Here is an 18,676-nt window from a genome sequence, read left to right as displayed (position 1 = left end):
CAGGATGCTGGCACCGCAGGTGGAGGATTAAGCAAGTGAGCCACGGCACCGGCCCCTTGGCTCCTGGCTTTGGATCAGCGCAGCTCCAGCTGTTGAGGTCAACTAGGGAGTGAACCAGCTGATGGAAGACCTCCCCCCCCCCCTCTCTTTGTGTAACTCTGACTTTCAAGTAAATGAATAAACCTTTAAAAAAAAAGTAGAAGGGAATAAAGACCCTTCCACAGACAAGTTTACACTGTAGTGGGGAATACAAACAATAAAATAAACAATTAAATAATTATAATTAAATGTTACCCCAATAGAACTGAATAGAAACTAGAGGCGGCAGTATTCCATGACATACAAGAACTAGGCTATTAAAAGAGCTAGTGGGGCCGGTGCTGTGTCACAGGTTAATCCTATGCCTGTGGGTGCCAGTTCTAGTCCTGGCTGCTCCTCTTCCAATCCAGCTCTTTGTTATGGCCTGGGAAGGCAGTGGAAGATGGTGTAGGTGCTTGGGACCCTGTGCCCACATGGGAGACCCGGAAGAAGCTCCTGGCTCCTGGCTTTGGATCGGCGCAGCGCTGGCTGTTGTGGCCATTTGGGGAGTGCATTAGTGGAAGAAAGGCCTTTCTCTCTGTCTCTCCCTCTCACTGTCTGTAACTCTACCTCTTAAATAAATAAATAAATCGTTAAAAAAAGAGCTAGAAGAATTAAAGTACATTATATATAAAGGCAAATATATGTACATAAAATGAAGCATAATTACAAAACTTAAAAAATTTGTAAGTTACTTTTATTATTAATGTTCAAGGTAGATTTTTTTTTTTTTGACAGGCAGAGTGGATAGTGAGAGAGAGACAGAGAGAAAGGTCTTCCTTTTGCCGTTGGTTCACCCTCCAATGGCTGCCACGGCTGGCGCGCTACGGCCGGCGCACCGGGCTGATCTGAAGCCAGGAGCCAGGTGCTTCTCCTGGTCTCCCATGGGGTGCAGGGCCCAAGCACTTGGGCCATCCTCCACTGCACTCCCGGGCCACAGCAGAGAGCTGGCCTGGAAGAGGGGCAACCGGGACAGAATCCGGCACCCCGACCAGGACTAGAACCCGGTGTGCCGGCACCGCAAGGCGGAGGATTAGCCTAGTGAGCCGCGGCGCCGGCCCTCAAGGTAGATTTAAACAAGGCACACTGTGTTTTTTTATCATCGGGGAATTTGGAGATAAGCCAAATTATGTTTTTATCTCCACGGAAACATTCTTTGCAATGTTCAATAGGAGAATAATCGTATTGTGATATAGCTGTTATATTAACAATAATGATTTTTCTTATCTATATTTTTGTATTTCTGTTATTCTCATGTATTTGTCTAAGATATGAAATAGAGAAAATACTTATAATATATGGAGATATCAAACTTCATACAAAGTATATCAATAAGTACAAAAATGAATACCTTTCCCCACATAAAACATACATATGGATAAAGAATGAAAGAGAAAATACAAAATTAAACATAATTATTAATATTGGAATTTTAAATTATGAGTAGAATTTTTTTTTTTTTTTTGTGACAGGCAGAGTGGACAGTGAGAGAGACAGACAGAGAGAAAGGTCTTCCTTTGCCGTTGGTTCACCCTCCAATGGCCGCCGCGGCCGGCGCGCTGCGGCCGGCGCACCGCGCTGATCCGATGGCAGGAGCCAGGAGCCAGGTGCTTTTCCTGGTCTCCCATGGGGTGCAGGGCCCAAGCACCTGGGCCATCCTCCACTGCACTCCCTGTCCACAGCAGAGAGCTGGCCTGGAAGAGGGGCAACCGGGACAGAATCTGGCGCCCCGACCGGGACTAGAACCCGGTGTGCTGGCGCCGCTAGGCGGAGGATTAGCCTAGTGAGCCGCGGCGCTGGCCAATTATGAGTAGAATTTTTCCATACTGCTACTTTACTTTCCAAATCCAAATATATTCATTGTAGGATTACATTTATATAACGTTCAAAAAAATAAGGGCTGGCATTGTGGTACAGCAAGTTGAGCTGCTGCTTGCAACACTAGCATCCCATATGACTGTTGGTTCAAGTTCTGACTGCTCTATTTCCAATTTAGCTCCCTGCTAATGAGCCTGGGAAAACAGCAGAGGATGGCTCAAATGCTTGGGCCCTGTAACCCATGAGAAGACCAGGATGGAGTTTCAGGCTCCTGACTTCAGCCTGACCATTGTGGCCATTTTGTGAGTGAACGAACAGATGGAACACGTCCCACCCTCCCCCCAACTCTGCCTTTCAAATAAATAAATATTTTTTAAATTAGGTAAAACTTATTCATGGTGTAAGCAGTCAAAACAGTAGTTTGGTGGGAAGACTGATGAACAGGGACAGCTCTGGAATACATGTAAAAACTGTATTTACTCATTTGGGTGTTGGTTATACTGGTATGTTCATGTGACGAAAATCCAGCAAATGTACACTTAACTTTTTTTTAAGATTTATTTATTATTTATTTATTTATTTATTTATTGACAGGCAGAGTGGACAGTGAGAGAGAGAGAGAGAGAGAGAGAGAAAGGTCTTCCTTTTCCTTTGGTTCACCCTCCAATGGCCGCTACGGCCGGTGCACCGCGCTGATCGGAAACCAGGAGCCAGGTGCTTCTCCTGGTCTCCCATGGGGTGCAGGGCCCAAGCACTTGGGCCATCCTCCACTGCACTCCCCGGCCACAGCAGAGAGCTGGCCTGGAAGAGGAGCAACTGGGACAGAATCCGGCGCCCCGACCGGGACTAGAACCCACTGTGCTGGCGCCACAGGTGGAGGATTAGCCTAGTGAGCCATGGCGCCGGCCAAGATTTATTCATTTATTGAAAGGCAGATTTGCAGAGAGGCAAAGGCAGAGAGAGAGGTCTCCCATCTGCTGGTTCATGCCCGAGATGGCCACAATGACTGGAGCTGAAATGATCTGAAACCAGGAGCCAGGGGCATCTTCTGGGTCCCCAACGTGGGTGCAGGGGCCCAAGCACTTGGACATTCTTCCACTGCTTTCCCAGGCCACAGCAGAGAGCCGGATGGGGAGTGGACTATCCACGACTCGAACTGGAGCCCATATGGGATGCCAGCACTGCAGGCAGCGGCTTTTCCTGCTACACCACAGTGCCGGCCCCATACACTTATGATTTGTAAACTTCTCTGCATGAAAGCAATACTTCAAATAAAAGAGTATAAAATGTGGGGCTGGTGCTGTGGCATAGAAGGTTAAGCCTCTGCCTGTGTGCTGCCATTCCATATGGGCATCGGTTTGAGTCTTGGCTGCTCCACTTATGATCCAGCTCCCTGCTAATGTGCCTGGGAATGCAGCGGAAGATAGCCCAAGTACTTGGGCCTCTGAACCTATGTGGGAGACCCAGAAATTCCTGGCTCCTGGCTTCACCCCAGGCCCAGCCATTGTAGCCATTTGGAGAGTGAACCAGCAGATGGAAGATTCATCTCTCTTTCTCTCTCTTTTTCTTTGTATCTCTGCTTTCCAGATAAATAAATAAATCTTTACAAAAAGAGAGTATAAAATGTAATTTTAAAACTTGCTTAGCAGATCATGGGGGCAAGCACTGTGGCGCAGCAGGTTAACACCCTGGCCTGAAGTGCTGGTATCCCATATGGGCGCCGGTTCAAGACCCTGCTGTTCTACTTCCGATCCAGCTCTCTGCTATGGCCTGGGAGAACGATGGAGGATGGCCCAAGTCCTTGGGCCCCTGCACCCACATGGGAGACCCAGAAGAAGCTCCTGGCTCGTGGCTTCGGATTGGTGCAGCTCTGGCCGTTGTGGCCAGTTGGGGAGTGAACCTTCGGATGGAAGACCCCCACCCCCGCGCCTCACTCTCTGTGTAAATCTGACTTTCAAATAAATAAATAAAACTTTTTTAAAAAAACTTGCTTAGTAGACCAGGAAACTTGTTATACAGTTTCTTTTATTAACTGTGCAGCAAATTGTACAATATTAAGCTGGGTAATACATAGACAGTTCACAAAATCATGATTACTATTTAGTAGTCATCTTATTCTATTAATTCTCTTCTTTTTTTTTTTGACAGGCAGAGTGGACAGTGAGAAAGGTCTTCCTTTGCCATTGGTTCACCCTCCAATGGCCGCCACGGCCGGCGCGCTGCGGCCGGCGCACCGCACTGATCCGATGGCAGGAGCCAGGTGCTTCTCCTGGTCTCCCATGGGGTGCAGGGCCCAAGCACTTGGGCCATCCTCCACTGCACTCCCTGGCCACAGCAGAGAGCTGGCCTGGAAGAGGGGCAACCGGGACAGAATCCAGCACCCCAACTGGGACTAGAACCCGGTGTGCCGGCGCCGCAAGGCGGAGGATTAGCCTAGTGAGCTGCGGTGCCGGCCCACTATTAATTCTTATGAACATGGAAACTGTAAACTAGGTTTTGAGTCTTAGGGTATCATATCTCTAAAAAAATTAAGGAGTATTAACCCTTTCCTAATGTTCTCTACCTTTGACTAAATTATTCATTTTCTTACCATCATATCTAGTACACAGCACTTAAGACACTATTGGGGGCCGGCACAGCGGCTCACTAGGCTAATCCTCCGCCTTGCGGCGCCAGCACACCGGGTTCTAGTCTCCGTTGGGGCGCCGGATTCTGTCCCGGTTGCCTCTCTTCCAGGCCAGCTCTCTGCTGTGGACAGGGAGTGCAGTGGAGGATGGCCCAGGTGCTTGGGCCCTGTACCCCATGGGAGACCAGGATAAGTACCTGGCTCCTGCCATCGGATCAGCGCGGTGCGCTGGCCACTGTGCACCAGCCGTGGCGGCCATTGGAGGGTAAACCAATGGAAAAGGAAGACCTTTCTCTCTGTCTCTCTCTCTCACTGTCCACTCTGCCTGTCAAAAAAAAAAAAAAAAAAAAAAAGACACTATTGGGGCCGGCACTGTGGCATAGTGGGTAAAGCCTCTGCCTGCAGTGTCAGCATCCCATATGGGTGTTGGTTCGAGTCACAGGTGTTCCACTTCCAATCCAGCTCTTGGCTATGGCCTGGGAAAGCAGTAGAAGTAAGCCCAAGTCCTTGGACCCCTGCACCCGTGTGGGAGACCTGGAAGAATCTCCTGGCTCCTGGCTTTGGATCGACCCAGGTCTGGCCATTGCGCCCTTTGGGGAGTGAATCAGTGGACAGAAGACCTGTCTGTCTCTCCCTCTCTCTGTAACTCTGCCTCTCAAGGAAATAAATAAATCTTATTAAAAAAAATTCCCATTTTATATCCTAATAACTAAACTTATAAAAGTTCTTTATTACAACAGGTTTGCAATCTCTTCCAAAAGTATATGAAACCCTAAGCTAATGTTTAACCTTTGGATAGAAGTAAAATGTAAGCAAATTCTAATTTCTTAAATTTATTATATAATATTTAAAATTGTTAGACAGGAAGTGGGTGCTTGACATATTGATTAAGATGCCCATTCTGAATTAGAGCTTCCTGATAATGCAGTCCCTGGGAGGCTGCAGTGATGGTTCAAGTAACTGGGTTTCTGCTACCCCTATGGGAGACTCAGATGGAGTTCTGGGCTCCTGACTTTGGTCCAGCACAGCCCTGGGTTGTTATTGGCATTTGGGTAGTGAATCAGCAGATGGGAGCTCTCTCTTTTTCTGTCTGTCTCTCTGCCTCTCAGAGGAAAAAAAAAAACTAGGACAAAGATTTAAAAAACAAACTCCCAATTAACTAATATTTTATAATTTTAACTACCATTTGCTACATTGTTTCTTTTTCTTTTTTATTTATTTGAAAGACACAGTTACACAGAGAGGTAGAGAGAGAAAGATGTCTTCTATCCGCTGGTTCACTCCCCAGATAGCTGCAATGGCCAGAGCAGCGCCAATCCAAAGCCAGGAGCCAAGAGCTTCTTCTGGGTCTCCCACATGGGTGCAGGGGCCCAAGGACTTGGGCCATCTTCTGTTGCTTTCCCAGGCCATAGCAGAGAGCTGGATTGGAAGAGGAGCAGCCGGGCCTTAAAACAGCGCCCACATGGGATGCTGGTGCTTCAGGCCAGGGTGTTAACCAGCTGTGCCACAACGCTGGTCCCCACTGTTTCTTTTTCTTAAAAGATGTATTTATTTATTTGAAAGGCAGAGTTACAGAGAAGCAGAGGCAGGGGAGGGGCAGGGAAGGAGCAAGGGAGGGAGAATCTGTTGATCTATCCACTGGTTCACTCCCCAAATGGCTGCAGTGGTCAGGGCCGGGCCAAGAGACAGGAACTCCACCCAGGGTGGCAAGGCCACAAGCATTCAGGCCATCTTCTTTGCTTTACCAGGCACATTAACAGGGAGCTAGCTGGATGGCAAGTAGAGCAGCCAGGACTTGAAGCAGCAGTCTGATATGCGATGCTTTTGCCACAGGTAGTGGCTTCACCCACTGATCCACAATCCTGGCCCCAAATGAATATTTTTACTCAAATTTTAGGAATTAAAAAAATAGGGGCCAGCACCGTAGTGTAGTAGGTGGCGCCAGCATCCCATATGGGCACCAGTTCTAATCCTGGCTGCTCCTCTTCCAATCCAGCTCTCTGCTGTGGGCCGGGAAGGCAGTAGAAGATGGCCCAAGTCCTTGGGTCCCTGCATCCACGTGGGAGACCGGGAAGAAGCACCTGGCTTTGGATTAGTGCAGCTTCGGCCGTTGCGGCCATTTGGAGAGTGAACCAACTGACGGAAGACCCTTCTCTCTGTCTCTTCCTCTCACTGTAACTCTACTTCTCAAATAAATAAATAAATAAAATCTTAAAAAAAAAGTAAGGGTTGGGGGTCTGCAGCACAGCCATCCCATATGGCTGCCTATCGGAGTCCTGTCTGCTCTACTTCTGATCCAGCTACCTGATAATATACCCGGGAATGCAGCAGAGGATGACCAAATGCTTGGGCCCCTGCTCTCAGGTGGGAAACCCAGAAGAGGCTCCTGGCTCCTGGCTTTGGCATGGCCCAACTCCAGGCCACTGCAGCCATTGGGGAGTGAACTGGGTATGGAAGACCTCCCCACCCTTTGGAACGTTGCCTTTCAAATAAATAATTTCCCCAAGTGTCTGTTAATTAAAACCAAATGGTGGGGCCGGAGCTGTAGTGCAGTGGGCTAAGCCTTTGCCTGAGGCGCCAGCAACCCATATGGGTGCCAGTTCAGGTCCCAGCTGCCCCACTTCTGATCCAGCTCTCTGCTATGGCCTGGGAAAGCAGTAGAAGAAGGTCCAAAGATGGTCCAAGTGCTTGGGCCCCTGCAGCGACATGGAAGACCCGGAAGACGCTCCTGGCTCTGGATCAGCTCAGCATTGGCCATTCCAGCTATCTGTGGAGTGAACCAGTGGATGGAAGACCTCTCTCTCTGTACCTCTTTCAAATAAAAATAAATTAATTTTTTTTAAAAAAAGCAAATGGTTAGTATTTTGTCAGAATGTTTTCCTTAAACATCTCACTCAAAATTAACCGTCAACATAATAATATGGGGGCTGGCATTGTGGTGCAGCAGGTTAAGCTACCATTTACAACGCCAGCATTCCATTTCAGAGTGCTAGTTGGAGTACTGCCTGCTCTGTTTCCAAGCCAGCTTTCTGTAATGTGCCTGGGAAGGCAGCAGGTGATGGTCCAAGTACTTGGGCCCCTGCCACCCATGTGAGAGACCTGGATAGAGTTTCTGGTTCTCGGCTTCCGCCTGGCTCAGGCTGGGCTGTTACAGCTATCTGGTGAGTGAACCTGTGGATGGAAGATTGATCAACTGATCAATTTCTCTGTCACTCTGCCTTTCAAATAAAATCTTTTAAAGAAAACCTGGGAAAGACATACATATTTACTAAAGATAATATTTCCAGTAGTTTAAACATTTATTTCTTTTATATTTTTCTAAGTTTTCTTTCATCAACTTCTATAATCAGGAAAAAACCATTTAAGTTTCTATTTCAAAAGCCATGCAATTACTCAAATTGATTGTACTCATCTTCAAAATTCTTAACCTATTCTTTCCTAATACATCTCATTTTCAGTAGAATAAGGGTTGAATTAGAATAACTCCAAGTCATCTAATTGTTGAGATGAAAAAGCAGGGCAAATGAATTTACCACCAAAATACCAGGCAGGCACTCCAACAGGCTGGGCTACAACCAATTCTAACATATCAGTGTCAAAACACCTTGACTGGGAAGCATAACTTCAGGACCACTGTATTTGCTCACCTTGTTGATTTATTCCACACAATCACTGTTTATATATTTAGATGATATGAAGTTTGTTCAGCAATTCAAGCTGAATATCCCTAATCCAAAATTCCTGGCACCAGAAGTGCTTCAGATTTTAGAGTTGTTTTTTAAAAATATAGATGGGGTATCTATAATCTAAAAATCCAAAATATTATTTCAGACTGGAGGTGCTCAACCTGTACTATGAAAATCAGAGTCTTATCTATCTAATGTCATTCTTACCTATCCTTGAAGCTTTCAGAAGCATTCATTTTTTAGATGTCAGAAAGTAAAAAGGGTTTGGTGCTGTGGTGTAGCAGGTAAAGCCACTGCCTGTAGTCCAGCATCCCATATGAGTGCTGGTTTGAGCCCCGGCTGCTCCACTTCCAATCCAGCTCCCTGCTATGGCTTGGGAAAGCAGCAGAAGATGGCCCAAGTCCTTGGGCCCCTGCACCCGCGTGGGAAACCTGGAAGAAGCTCCTGGCTCCTGACTTTGGATCGGCCCAGCTCCAGCCGTTGATGCCATCCGGGGAGTGAACCAGTGGATAGAAGACCTTTCTCTCTCTTTCTCTCTAACTCTTTCAAATAAATAAATATTTTTTTAAAAAAAAAAGAAATTAAAAAGTAGCTCAGGCCAAGAAAGTAAAAATCTTTCTGAAATTGAAGAGAATGGAACAACACACTTATCAAGCACCTACACAATCCACAGGAAATAATTCTCCTTTAGACATACGACATACTATAGCTGAAAAATGTCAAAATGCCACCGTTTTTTAGTAACTCTGCTTTCTTAGTGAGGAATACTGTTACCTTAAATCATGAACTATTTGAAATTATACCATTAAGAATGAAACATTTTACTCCTAACAGAATGATTTCAGTCACTCAATTTACAAGTATAATTTCTAAGTAGCCTCAATTTAAAACTAACAGAGCTTCAAACTAAGAGATTTTGAAGACAAAATCCACCCCACATTTAACCTAACTTTGTAGTTTCCAAGGAAACAGAACCCTGGGTCTCATATGTGAGCAGAGGAGCCGAGAGGCTGCCAGCAGTCTCCTTGCCACAGTTCTGCAGTTAAAACCACACTCACAGGGCCGGCACTGTGGCGTAGCAGGTAAAATCTGCTGCCTGGCCGGCGCCACGGCTTAAGAGGCTAATCCAGGTTCTAGTCCCGGTTGCCCCTCTTGTCCAGCTCTCTGCTGTGGCCTGGGAGTGCAGTGGAGGATGGCCCAAGTGCTTGGGCCCTGCACCCGCATGGGAGACCAGGAGAAAGCACTTGGCTCCTGGCTTTGGATCAGCACGGTGCGCTGGCCGCAGCGGCCATTAGAGGATGAACCAACGGTAAAGGAAGACCTTTCTTTCTTTTTTTTTTTTTTTTTTTTGACAGGCAGAGTGGACAGTGAGAGAGAGAGACAGAGAGAAAGGTCTTCCTTTGCCGTTGGTTCACCCTCCAATGGCCGCCGCTGCAGCCGGTGCACCGCGCTGATCCGATGGCAGGAGCCAGGAGCCAGGTGCTTTTCCTGGTCTCCCATGGGGTGCAGGGCCCAAGCACCTGGGCCATCCTCCACTGCACTCCCTGGCCATAGCAGAGGGCTGGCCTGGAAGAGGGGCAACCGGGACAGAATCCGGCACCCTAACCGGGACTAGAACCCGGTGTGCCGGCGCCGCAAGGTGGAGGATTAGCCTATTGAGCCACGGCGCCGGCTCAGGAAGACCTTTCTAAACTCTGTCTCTCTCTCTCTCTCACTGCCCACTCTGTCAAAACAAACAAGCAAACAAACAAAAAAACAAAACAAAACCTGCCGCCTGCAGTGCTGATATCAAATATGGGTGCCAGTTCAAGTCCTGGCTGCTCCACCTCCAATCCAGCTCTTTGATATAAACTGGGAAAGCAGTAGAGGATGGCCCAAGTCCTTGGGCCCTTGCACCCGTGTAGGCGACATAGAAGAAGTGCCTGGCTCCTGGCTTTGGATTGGCCCAGCTCCAGGCATTGCAGCCATTTGGGGAGTGAACCAGCAGATAGAAGACCTCTCTCTCTCTCTCTTTCTGCCTCTGTAACTCTGCCTACCAAATAAATAAATAAAACTTAAGGGGCTGTCCAGGAGGAAAATGGCAGCGACGGCAGCTGGGTCCAGGGTTTCTCGGCTTCTAGGTCGGTCCCGCCTCCAAGTGGGGCGGCCTATGTGAGCAGCGCCCCCCAGAGAGGAGGGCTCAGCTCGCATGTGGAAGGCCCTCACCTACTTCATCGCGCTCCCCGGCGTGGGTGTGAGCATGCTGAACTTCTACCTGAAGTTGCACCACAAAGAGCACGAGACACCCGAGTTCATCAACTACCCCCATCTCCGCATCAGGTCCAAGCCCTTTCCCTGGGCAGATGGGAACCATACTCTGTTCCATAACCCTCATGTGAATCCACTTCCAACTGGCTACGAAGATGAATAACGAGAACCTGGACCCTCACAGGCACCAGGGACCACCACTTTGCATGCGGACCACAAAAGTCTATGGGACCTTAAGCTCACCTTCTTTACTTGTATCAAATGATGACCATTATACTGATCTCCATCTCTGCTTATGGCAGGAGATGGCTTAAAGAAATAACTTAAACCTAAAACAAAAAAACCACATTTCACAGTTCTGCCTTTAAAAAACAATAAAGATACTCACTCACTTCCAGGCTGATCCAATATGGCTGCAGGCTTGACACACCCACTTCCCCAAGATATACCTGAGCCTCACTTCCTCATCATGCATAAAACATGGTAATAACCATGTATAAGCTGAGATCCATGTGGAGATGCCATGATACCTTCTCAGAGGTCACCACTTACAATGAAGCCCTGCCCCGCCCCCCCCATCTCTTATTTGTATATTCAGTTAGGGCATCATCCCCTATCTGACAAAGGGATGACCTGAACTTGTTGGGCACAGTCACAGACCTTATTCTTCCTGGTCTCCCATGCGGGTACAGGGCCCAAGCACCTGGGCCATCCTCCACTGCACTCCTGGGCCACAGCAGAGAGCTGGACGGGAAGAGGAGCATCCGGGACAGAATCTGGCGCTCTGACGGGACTAGAACCCGCAGTGCTGGCGCCACAGGCGGAGGATTAGCCTATTGAGCCGTGGGCAGACCTTACTCTTTCCTCACACAGAGAGGTCATCCTCATTCATGTCTGAATGTATACTATCTTCATCCTTCTAAATAAATCCTGCTTTCCTATACATCTCTATGTCTCTGCTTTGAATCTTCTTATGCTGAGATCTTGGAGTAAACTCAGCATGGAACCCCATTTCCTACAGGTCCCCTTCAAAATACAGACTTGATGTTGATCCCACTATACTCAGCCTTGCTTTGCTTTTAGCTTTCAGCCTATCAAAGCAAAGTTTCATGTAAATTTCACCTAAGCCCTACCCTTCTCCCAAGCTCTCTAACAATTCTATTTTTTTCTTTAGTGACATGTCTCATCCTTACTCTGATGTTCAGTCATTTTTGCTTCAATAAACCTGGCTTTATCAAACTACAGGTTTGTCTTTGGTGGTCTTAGGCTGATTAGGCTAAGATGGATGACACAGTAATATGATTTCTAAAGAATATGATGACCTATATTAAGAGAACAACTGCAGTCAAATGCTGTAGAGAGTACTATACTGGGAAAAGAGACAAAATGCAGTAACAAAGACTTATTGTAAAAAGGATACTGAACAGAAGAACGATGTGTGTTTCAGCCACAAACTGGGCTTGGCTGCTTCCATGGATATAATTCTGGGTGGGGAGAAGATGAAACAAAACAGGATATTTAAATACACGTTAAACTTTGGTGTCCTAACCTAAAATGGGTTATTTAACACCCTATGAAATTATTAATAATATATATAAGCATGCAACAAACTTTTGAGTCTGTGGTATTCATAAGTAAGTTTGATTGACATACAAACTATTTCTGTATTATTTATTCTCCATTTGTCTTTTATTATACTATGTTTTTAACAACAAAATATATGACAAAACTCACATTTAAGACCATGAGTTATGATAATGTAGACCACAATGACAGGGACCACGCTTTTCATGTTCATCACAGTATCTAATAATACCTAGCATTGTGCCTAGAAACAATAAATGCTAAAGTATTTGATCAATTATTCTATTTATGTGAGGCTGACTCATTCTTGGCTAGCACTGTCAAAAGGACTCACCAGTGGGAAATGGAACTTCCCACTTTGAAGAGCACTGCATAGTCTTATTAGTGATTTTGGCTTATTAACAGAAAAATTGAAAAAACAAATCCCTTTGTACGCTGACATTGGTCTGACAGAGTAATCATTAACTTTGGTATATAATGGAAAGAAATCCCAGAATTCTCTTACCACATGTCCTGTGTGAGGATTCTTATGAGCATATGGTGGTCCTCTTATATGGTTCCACATTTGACCAGATGTCATAGCAAGCACAAAACACTGGAAAACAAACACAAAAATGAATTACTCAAGGCCCAACTGGCCCAATATTGATTAGATTAGTAGATACAGGAAGAAGTGCATCTTCTCAGATAACACATGAAATTTGCATTTAGGTAAGTGATTTAATTAAGGCCTATGTTTCACCACAAGATCACAATTCAACAGCACTTCAAAAGGAAAACACCTTTTAAAATTAAAATTAAGCCAACACAAATTTTAAAAGTGAATACTAAAAAGGCTTTTTAGAAGGATGTTTTCAAAAGCACTACAGATTTTTACAGAGATGACAGTTATCATTTAGGCTGAATAGAAAGCACGTACAAACAGTTCCTTGAAACTCTGGCCTTCCTAATAATGGAGGAAAGATTTTAAGGCAGAAAATAAAAACATGTAAAATCATTTCCTTGGGTAAGAAAGAAAATATTACTTCTAATATAAATGAAAGCTTATCTAAAAATACATTAGGATTTTATTAAAATAATTTTTCTTCTAAAATGCACTCACCAAAGCTGCAAAAGCCCATCCAGTTTTATTAAAGAGAAATTCCATATTGCTTCTTCGAAGATACACAAGTCCACCAATAACAGCCAAAAGTAATCCCAACATAAGGGGACCAGCATAATTTGGGGGTCTAATTACTCTAATCTAGTGGAAAGGAGAGAAAGAAAAGCATTAAATATAACATTTTACTAATTAACTGGATCAAAGTAATTTGAAATGAAAGCAATCAAAGTTAGTGTGGTTATTTTCAGGGAAAAACAATACATTTCTCATTTCATCCCAACCAAAATGATCTCTATTGTATAGTAAAATAGGATGGAATAGGTGTAAACAATAACCAGTTTAATCACAACACATCTTTTAGATTAAGAAGGATTTGCTAAGTGCAAATAGATAGCCCATGATCTTAAGAAGGTTGACAGAGGGATTTCCACACTGAATTCAATAAGGTAAATGAATGTTTTATAATTTAATTCTTTCATCAGGGTGAGTCTGTTAAATGCTGCTTATGAAGGGGGTGATCCTGCGCCTGGCTGGGAGGCTGCCTGCCTAGCCCATGCAGGAGGTTAACCTGACCTCTGGCAGGCGGCAGGAGTCCCAGGCACATTTCCTCCACACACACACCCCCACCCCGCCCTTTGTTGAAGAGCCCTGTAATTACCAATCAGACTGCTCCTGGGTGTGTCCCAGGCCTATCAGGAAGGGTATGTAGGCTATGTGACCTTCAAGCTGATTGGAGAAGCATAGTGGCGCCAATATCGGCTTTATCCTATAAACTAGTGTTGCCCTGAATTAGCTATGTCCCCTCTGCCTGCCCTTTAAAAGCTTATGTTTGATCGTTAATAAACGGACATGTTTACTGAAACTTGTCTCTGGTGCTTCTTGTTGAAGAATGCCACAGCCCTACCATCCCGACAGTGCGTGGGTCTCACAAGACAAGCCTGCACCACCTCAGTGATAAGAAACTACCAAACTATTACCATCTCAGTGGTAAGAGGACAAGAAGAATTATGGTCTCCCAATAAGATTCAAAAGGGACAATGGCAAAGTGACCTTCTGCAAAGTAGGGACACTTACATTGACATCAGTTCTGTCTGCAATCCACCGGGCAATCTGCTCAGCTGAAAAACCACGCACCTGCAACTCATATGTATCACCCCGTTTGGGTTTCCCTTTTGCAGGAAAGTTGATGAAAGTTGGAGCCGAATTCATGTTTAGCTGAATAAAAGCAACCCACAAAAATATTAAGATATGAAGTAAATAATCTTAACAGAAAATAACATCTAGAGATTTAGGTATTTTTCAAAGGTGAAGAAGTCCAGGTTTAGGTGGGTTAAGTCATTTTCTTTAGAAAATGGTGGAGCCAGGAGTCAAACTCAAGGCTAACTCTGATCTTAACTATTACATTTTACTTACCAAATATAGATTCCTAGTTAAGAAACCTACATTTTACACCACTAGAAGTAGATATTTCAATCTGTTCAGAGGTTATGCAAAAAAAAAGAAACGAATATATTTATGAGAACTAAAATTGTCTTGCATAGCTGTGGCAATCTCTGAATACAGTGCATTCTCAATTTGAAGGAAATCAGACCAGGATAAAATAATGATATAAAACTGCAGTGAAAAAGAACACAAAATTGTAGCCATATGCAGAAAAAGTCATTCTAAGAAGGTTCATAAATTTTTTCTGATGAGCAACACATTTCTTTACCATTTAATTATTTGAAGATGGGGGAGAGAGACAGATAGACACATGAAGAGAGAACTTCCATCTGCTGGTTCATTCCCCAAATGTCTGCAACAGCCAGGGCTGGGCCAAGCTGAAGCCAGGAGCCAGGAGCTCCATCTGGGTCTCCCACTTGGGCGGCAGGGGCTCAAGCACTTGGGCCATCTTCACTATGTTCTCAGGAAGCTGGATAGGAACTGGAGTAGCCAGGACTAAAACTAGTGCTCGTGCAGGATGCCAGTGTCGGGGGTGATGGCTTAACCTGTTGCATCATGACACTGATCCCTAACCAATCAGTTCTTGAAAAATATATTGTAGGGGTGGATGTTGTGGCACAGCAGGTTAAGCTGCTGGGGATGCCCATATCCCATATCAGAGTGCCTGGGTTTGAGTCTCACCTCTGCTTCTAATCCAGCTTCCTACTCATGTGCCTGAGAGGCAGATGATAGCTTAAGTACTTGGGCCCCAGCCATCATCCAGGGAGAGTTGGCTCCTGGCTTTAGCCTGGCTCAGTTCCAGTTCTTGTAGGCATTTGCGGAATCAGAGGATGGAGAAATTCTCTGTTTCTCACTATCTCTCTCTGTTTCTTTTTTCTCTCATCACCCTATCAAATAAATAAATAAATAAATCTTTAAAGATTTACTTATTAAGATCTATATATTTCTTTCTTTGATAAGCAGAGTGAGAGAGGGTAAGAGACAGAGAGAGAGAGAGAGAATATGAATATCTTCCATTGTCTAGTTCACTACCCAAATGGCCACAATGGCCAGGACTGGACCAGACCAAAGCCAGGAGCCAGGAGCTTCTTCCATGTCTCCATGTAGGTGGCAAGGGCCCAAGGACTTGGGCCATGTTCTGCTGGTTTCACAGGTACATTAGCAGGGAGCTGGATTGGAAGTGGAGCAGCCAAGTCTTGAACTGGTGCCAATATGGGATGCTGGCCCTGAAGGAAGCAGCTTAAACCTGCTATGCCACAACATTGGCCCCAAACAAATGTTTATTATTTGCTAACCACTTATCTGATAAGGGACTAATATCATAATATATAATGAACTCCTATAACTTCAAAACAAAAACCAAACTGATTTAAAAAATAGGCAAAGGACTTGTATAGATATATCTCCAAAGGTATATGTACAGCCAATAAACATCTGAAAATTGTTCCACCACATTGATGAGTACAGAAATGAAAATCAAAACCACGGTGAGATACCACCTCTCAGTCATTAGGATAGCTAAAGCAAACAAACCCGAAAACAATTGTTGGCAAGGATGTGGAGAAACTGGAGCCCTTGGACACTGCTGATGGGAAGGTAAAATGTTGCAGCTTTGCGCTGGTGCTGTGGCTCGGTGGTTTAAAGCCCCAGCCTGCAAAGGCCGGCATCCCATATGGATGCTGGTTTGAGTCCCAGCTGCTACACTTCCAATCCAGCTCTCTGCTATGGCCTGGGAAAGCAGTGGAAGATGGCCCAAGTCCTTATGCCCCTGCACCCGCGTGGGAGACCCAGAAGAAGCTCCTGGTTCCCGGCTTTGGATCAGCTCAGCTCTGGCCATTGTGATCATTTGGGGAGTCAACTAGTGAATGGAAGACGTTTCTCTCTCTCTGGCTCTACCTCTCTCTATAACTCTTTCAAATAAATAAAATAAATCTTTAAAAAAAGTTGCAGCTGCTATGGAAACAATATGGAGGCTTCTCTAAAAATTAAAACTAGAATTATTACATGATTGAGCAATTCCAGTTCTAGGTATAAATTGAAAATACTTGTGGGATGGACATCTGGCCTAGTGGTTAATATGCCAGTTCAGATGCTCATATCCCAGTTGGAATTGCCTGGGTTTAAGTCCTTGCTCTGGCTCAGAATTCCAGCTTCCTGCTAATGCAGACCCTGGAAGGCAACAGGTAATGGCTTAAATAGCTGGTTACCTGCTACCCACATGAGAAACCTGGTCTGAGTTCCTGGTTCCCAGCTCTGGCACACCTTGACCACTGTGGGCATTTGGGGAGTGAACCACCAAGAGAAAGCACTATTTGTCTCTCTGCCTCTTACTTTTTTTAAAGACTAAGATTTATTAATTATTTGAAAAGGAGAGAGAGAGAGAGAGATTGATCCTCCCTCCATCTGTTGGTTCATTCCCCAAATGGCTATGACAGCCAGGGCGGCTGGGCCAGGCTGAAACCAGGAGCTAGGATCCAGGATCTTCATTCAGGTCTACCACATGGGTGTCAGGGGCCATCACCTGCTACCTTCCCAGGAGCATTAGCAGGAAATTGGCTTGGAAGCAGAGCAGCCGGGACTTGAACTGGCACTCCTGCATGAGATACTGGCATTGCAAGCAGTGGCTTAACCTGCTATGTCACAATGCTCGCCCCTGATATAGTGTTTTTTAAATGAACATTTCCTTTTAAAAAAAAAGGATTTATTTTATTTATTTGAAAGGCAGAGTGACAAAGGGAGAGACAGAGAAAGAGATCTTCCATCTGCTGGTTCACTTCCTAAATAAAGTCAGGAGCCTGGAATTCCATCTGGGTCTCCCATGTGGGCGTCAAGGGTCCAAGTACTTGGGCCATGTTCTGCTGCTTTCCCAGGCACGTTAGCAGGCAGCTGGATTGGAAGCAGAGTGCCAGTTTGAGTCTCAGCTACTCTGCCTCCTATGTCTTATACAATTACTATTGAGTAAAACATGCTCAAATATAGGAATTAGACAAACTTACAAACAAAACAGCATCTCTGTCTTTGAGTGTTTATATGTATGAGAAAAGAACTAGCAGAAAGGCTAAAGTTAAAAATACAGGTGTGAAGGGTAGGTACTTGGCCTAATGGTTAAACCACTGGTTGAGATACCCACATCCCATAAAGGGGTGCCTGGGCTTGAGTCTTGGCTCCACTACTAATTCCAGTTTCCTGGTAATGTACACCCTTGAAAACAGCATGTGATGGCAAGTAATTGGGTCCCTATCATCCCCATAAGAAACCTGGATTGATTTCCTAGATCCCCGCTTCAGCTTGATCCAGTCCAGGCCATTATGGGCAAGTGGAGAGTGGGATGGGAGCTCTGTCTCTTTCAGTCTCTCAAATAAATAAATAAGTGTTTTTTTTTTTTAAATTTATTTGACAGGTAGAGTTACAGACAGTGAGACAGAGAGACAGAGAGAAAGGTCTTCCTTCCGTTGGTTTACTCCCCAAATGGCCGCTACGGCCGGAGCTACGCGGATCTGAAGCCAGGAGCCAGGTGCTTCTTCCTGGTCTCCCATGCGGTACAGGGCCCAAGCACCTGGGCCATCCTCCACTGCCTTTCCGGGCCACAGCAGAGAGCTGGACTGGAAGAGGAGCAACCGGGACTAGAACCCGGTGTCCATATGGGATGCCAGCGCCACAAGCAGAGGATTAACCAAGTGAGCCATAGCACCAGCTCCATAAATAAATATTTTTTAAAAAATTCTAAAAATGCAGATATAGGAGGTTATGATTTATAAAACAGGTAAATATGGGATCCAGGGCACATGGGAAGGATTTAACCTTGAACATGAAGGAGGATATTCACATTAACCATTTAGACAATAGGAAATAATGGTGACATAATGGTAGAATTCATGCTGTGATTTTTTTTTTTTAAACTTTTTTTTTTTTATTTTTTTTTTATTTTTGACAGGCAGAGTGGACAGTGAGAGAGAGAGACAGAGAGAGAAAGGTCTTCCTTTGCCGTTGGTTCACCCTCCAATGGCCGCCGCTGCAGCCGGCGCACCGTGCTGATCCGATGGCAGGAGCCAGGAGCCAGGTGCTTTTCCTGGTCTCCCATGGGGTGCAGGG

At 45.3% G+C, this 18,676-nt stretch overlaps 1 protein-coding gene and 1 pseudogene across 1 annotated transcript in view; one reads left to right on the top strand and one right to left on the bottom strand.

Moving 5' to 3' along the window:
• The window catches only part of MAGT1 (magnesium transporter 1), a 49,484-nt gene that overhangs the window by 13,040 nt on the left and 17,768 nt on the right, over positions 1-18,676 (bottom strand). Inside the window, exons 4-7 of the mRNA XM_008272956.4 lie at positions 14,216-14,356; positions 13,142-13,282; positions 12,545-12,634; positions 11,876-11,939 (exon numbers count right to left, since the gene is read on the bottom strand). Of these exons, the coding sequence (XP_008271178.1) occupies positions 11,876-11,939; positions 12,545-12,634; positions 13,142-13,282; positions 14,216-14,356 (436 nt within the window). The remainder of the gene's footprint in view (positions 1-11,875; positions 11,940-12,544; positions 12,635-13,141; positions 13,283-14,215; positions 14,357-18,676) is intronic.
• LOC103351927 (cytochrome c oxidase subunit 6A1, mitochondrial pseudogene) lies at positions 10,286-10,744 on the top strand (annotated as a pseudogene).

This window comes from Oryctolagus cuniculus, chromosome X, assembly GCF_964237555.1.
Source record: "Oryctolagus cuniculus chromosome X, mOryCun1.1, whole genome shotgun sequence".
Taxonomy (NCBI): domain Eukaryota; kingdom Metazoa; phylum Chordata; class Mammalia; order Lagomorpha; family Leporidae; genus Oryctolagus; species Oryctolagus cuniculus.
This window is presented reverse-complemented; position numbering and strand designations above follow the sequence as displayed.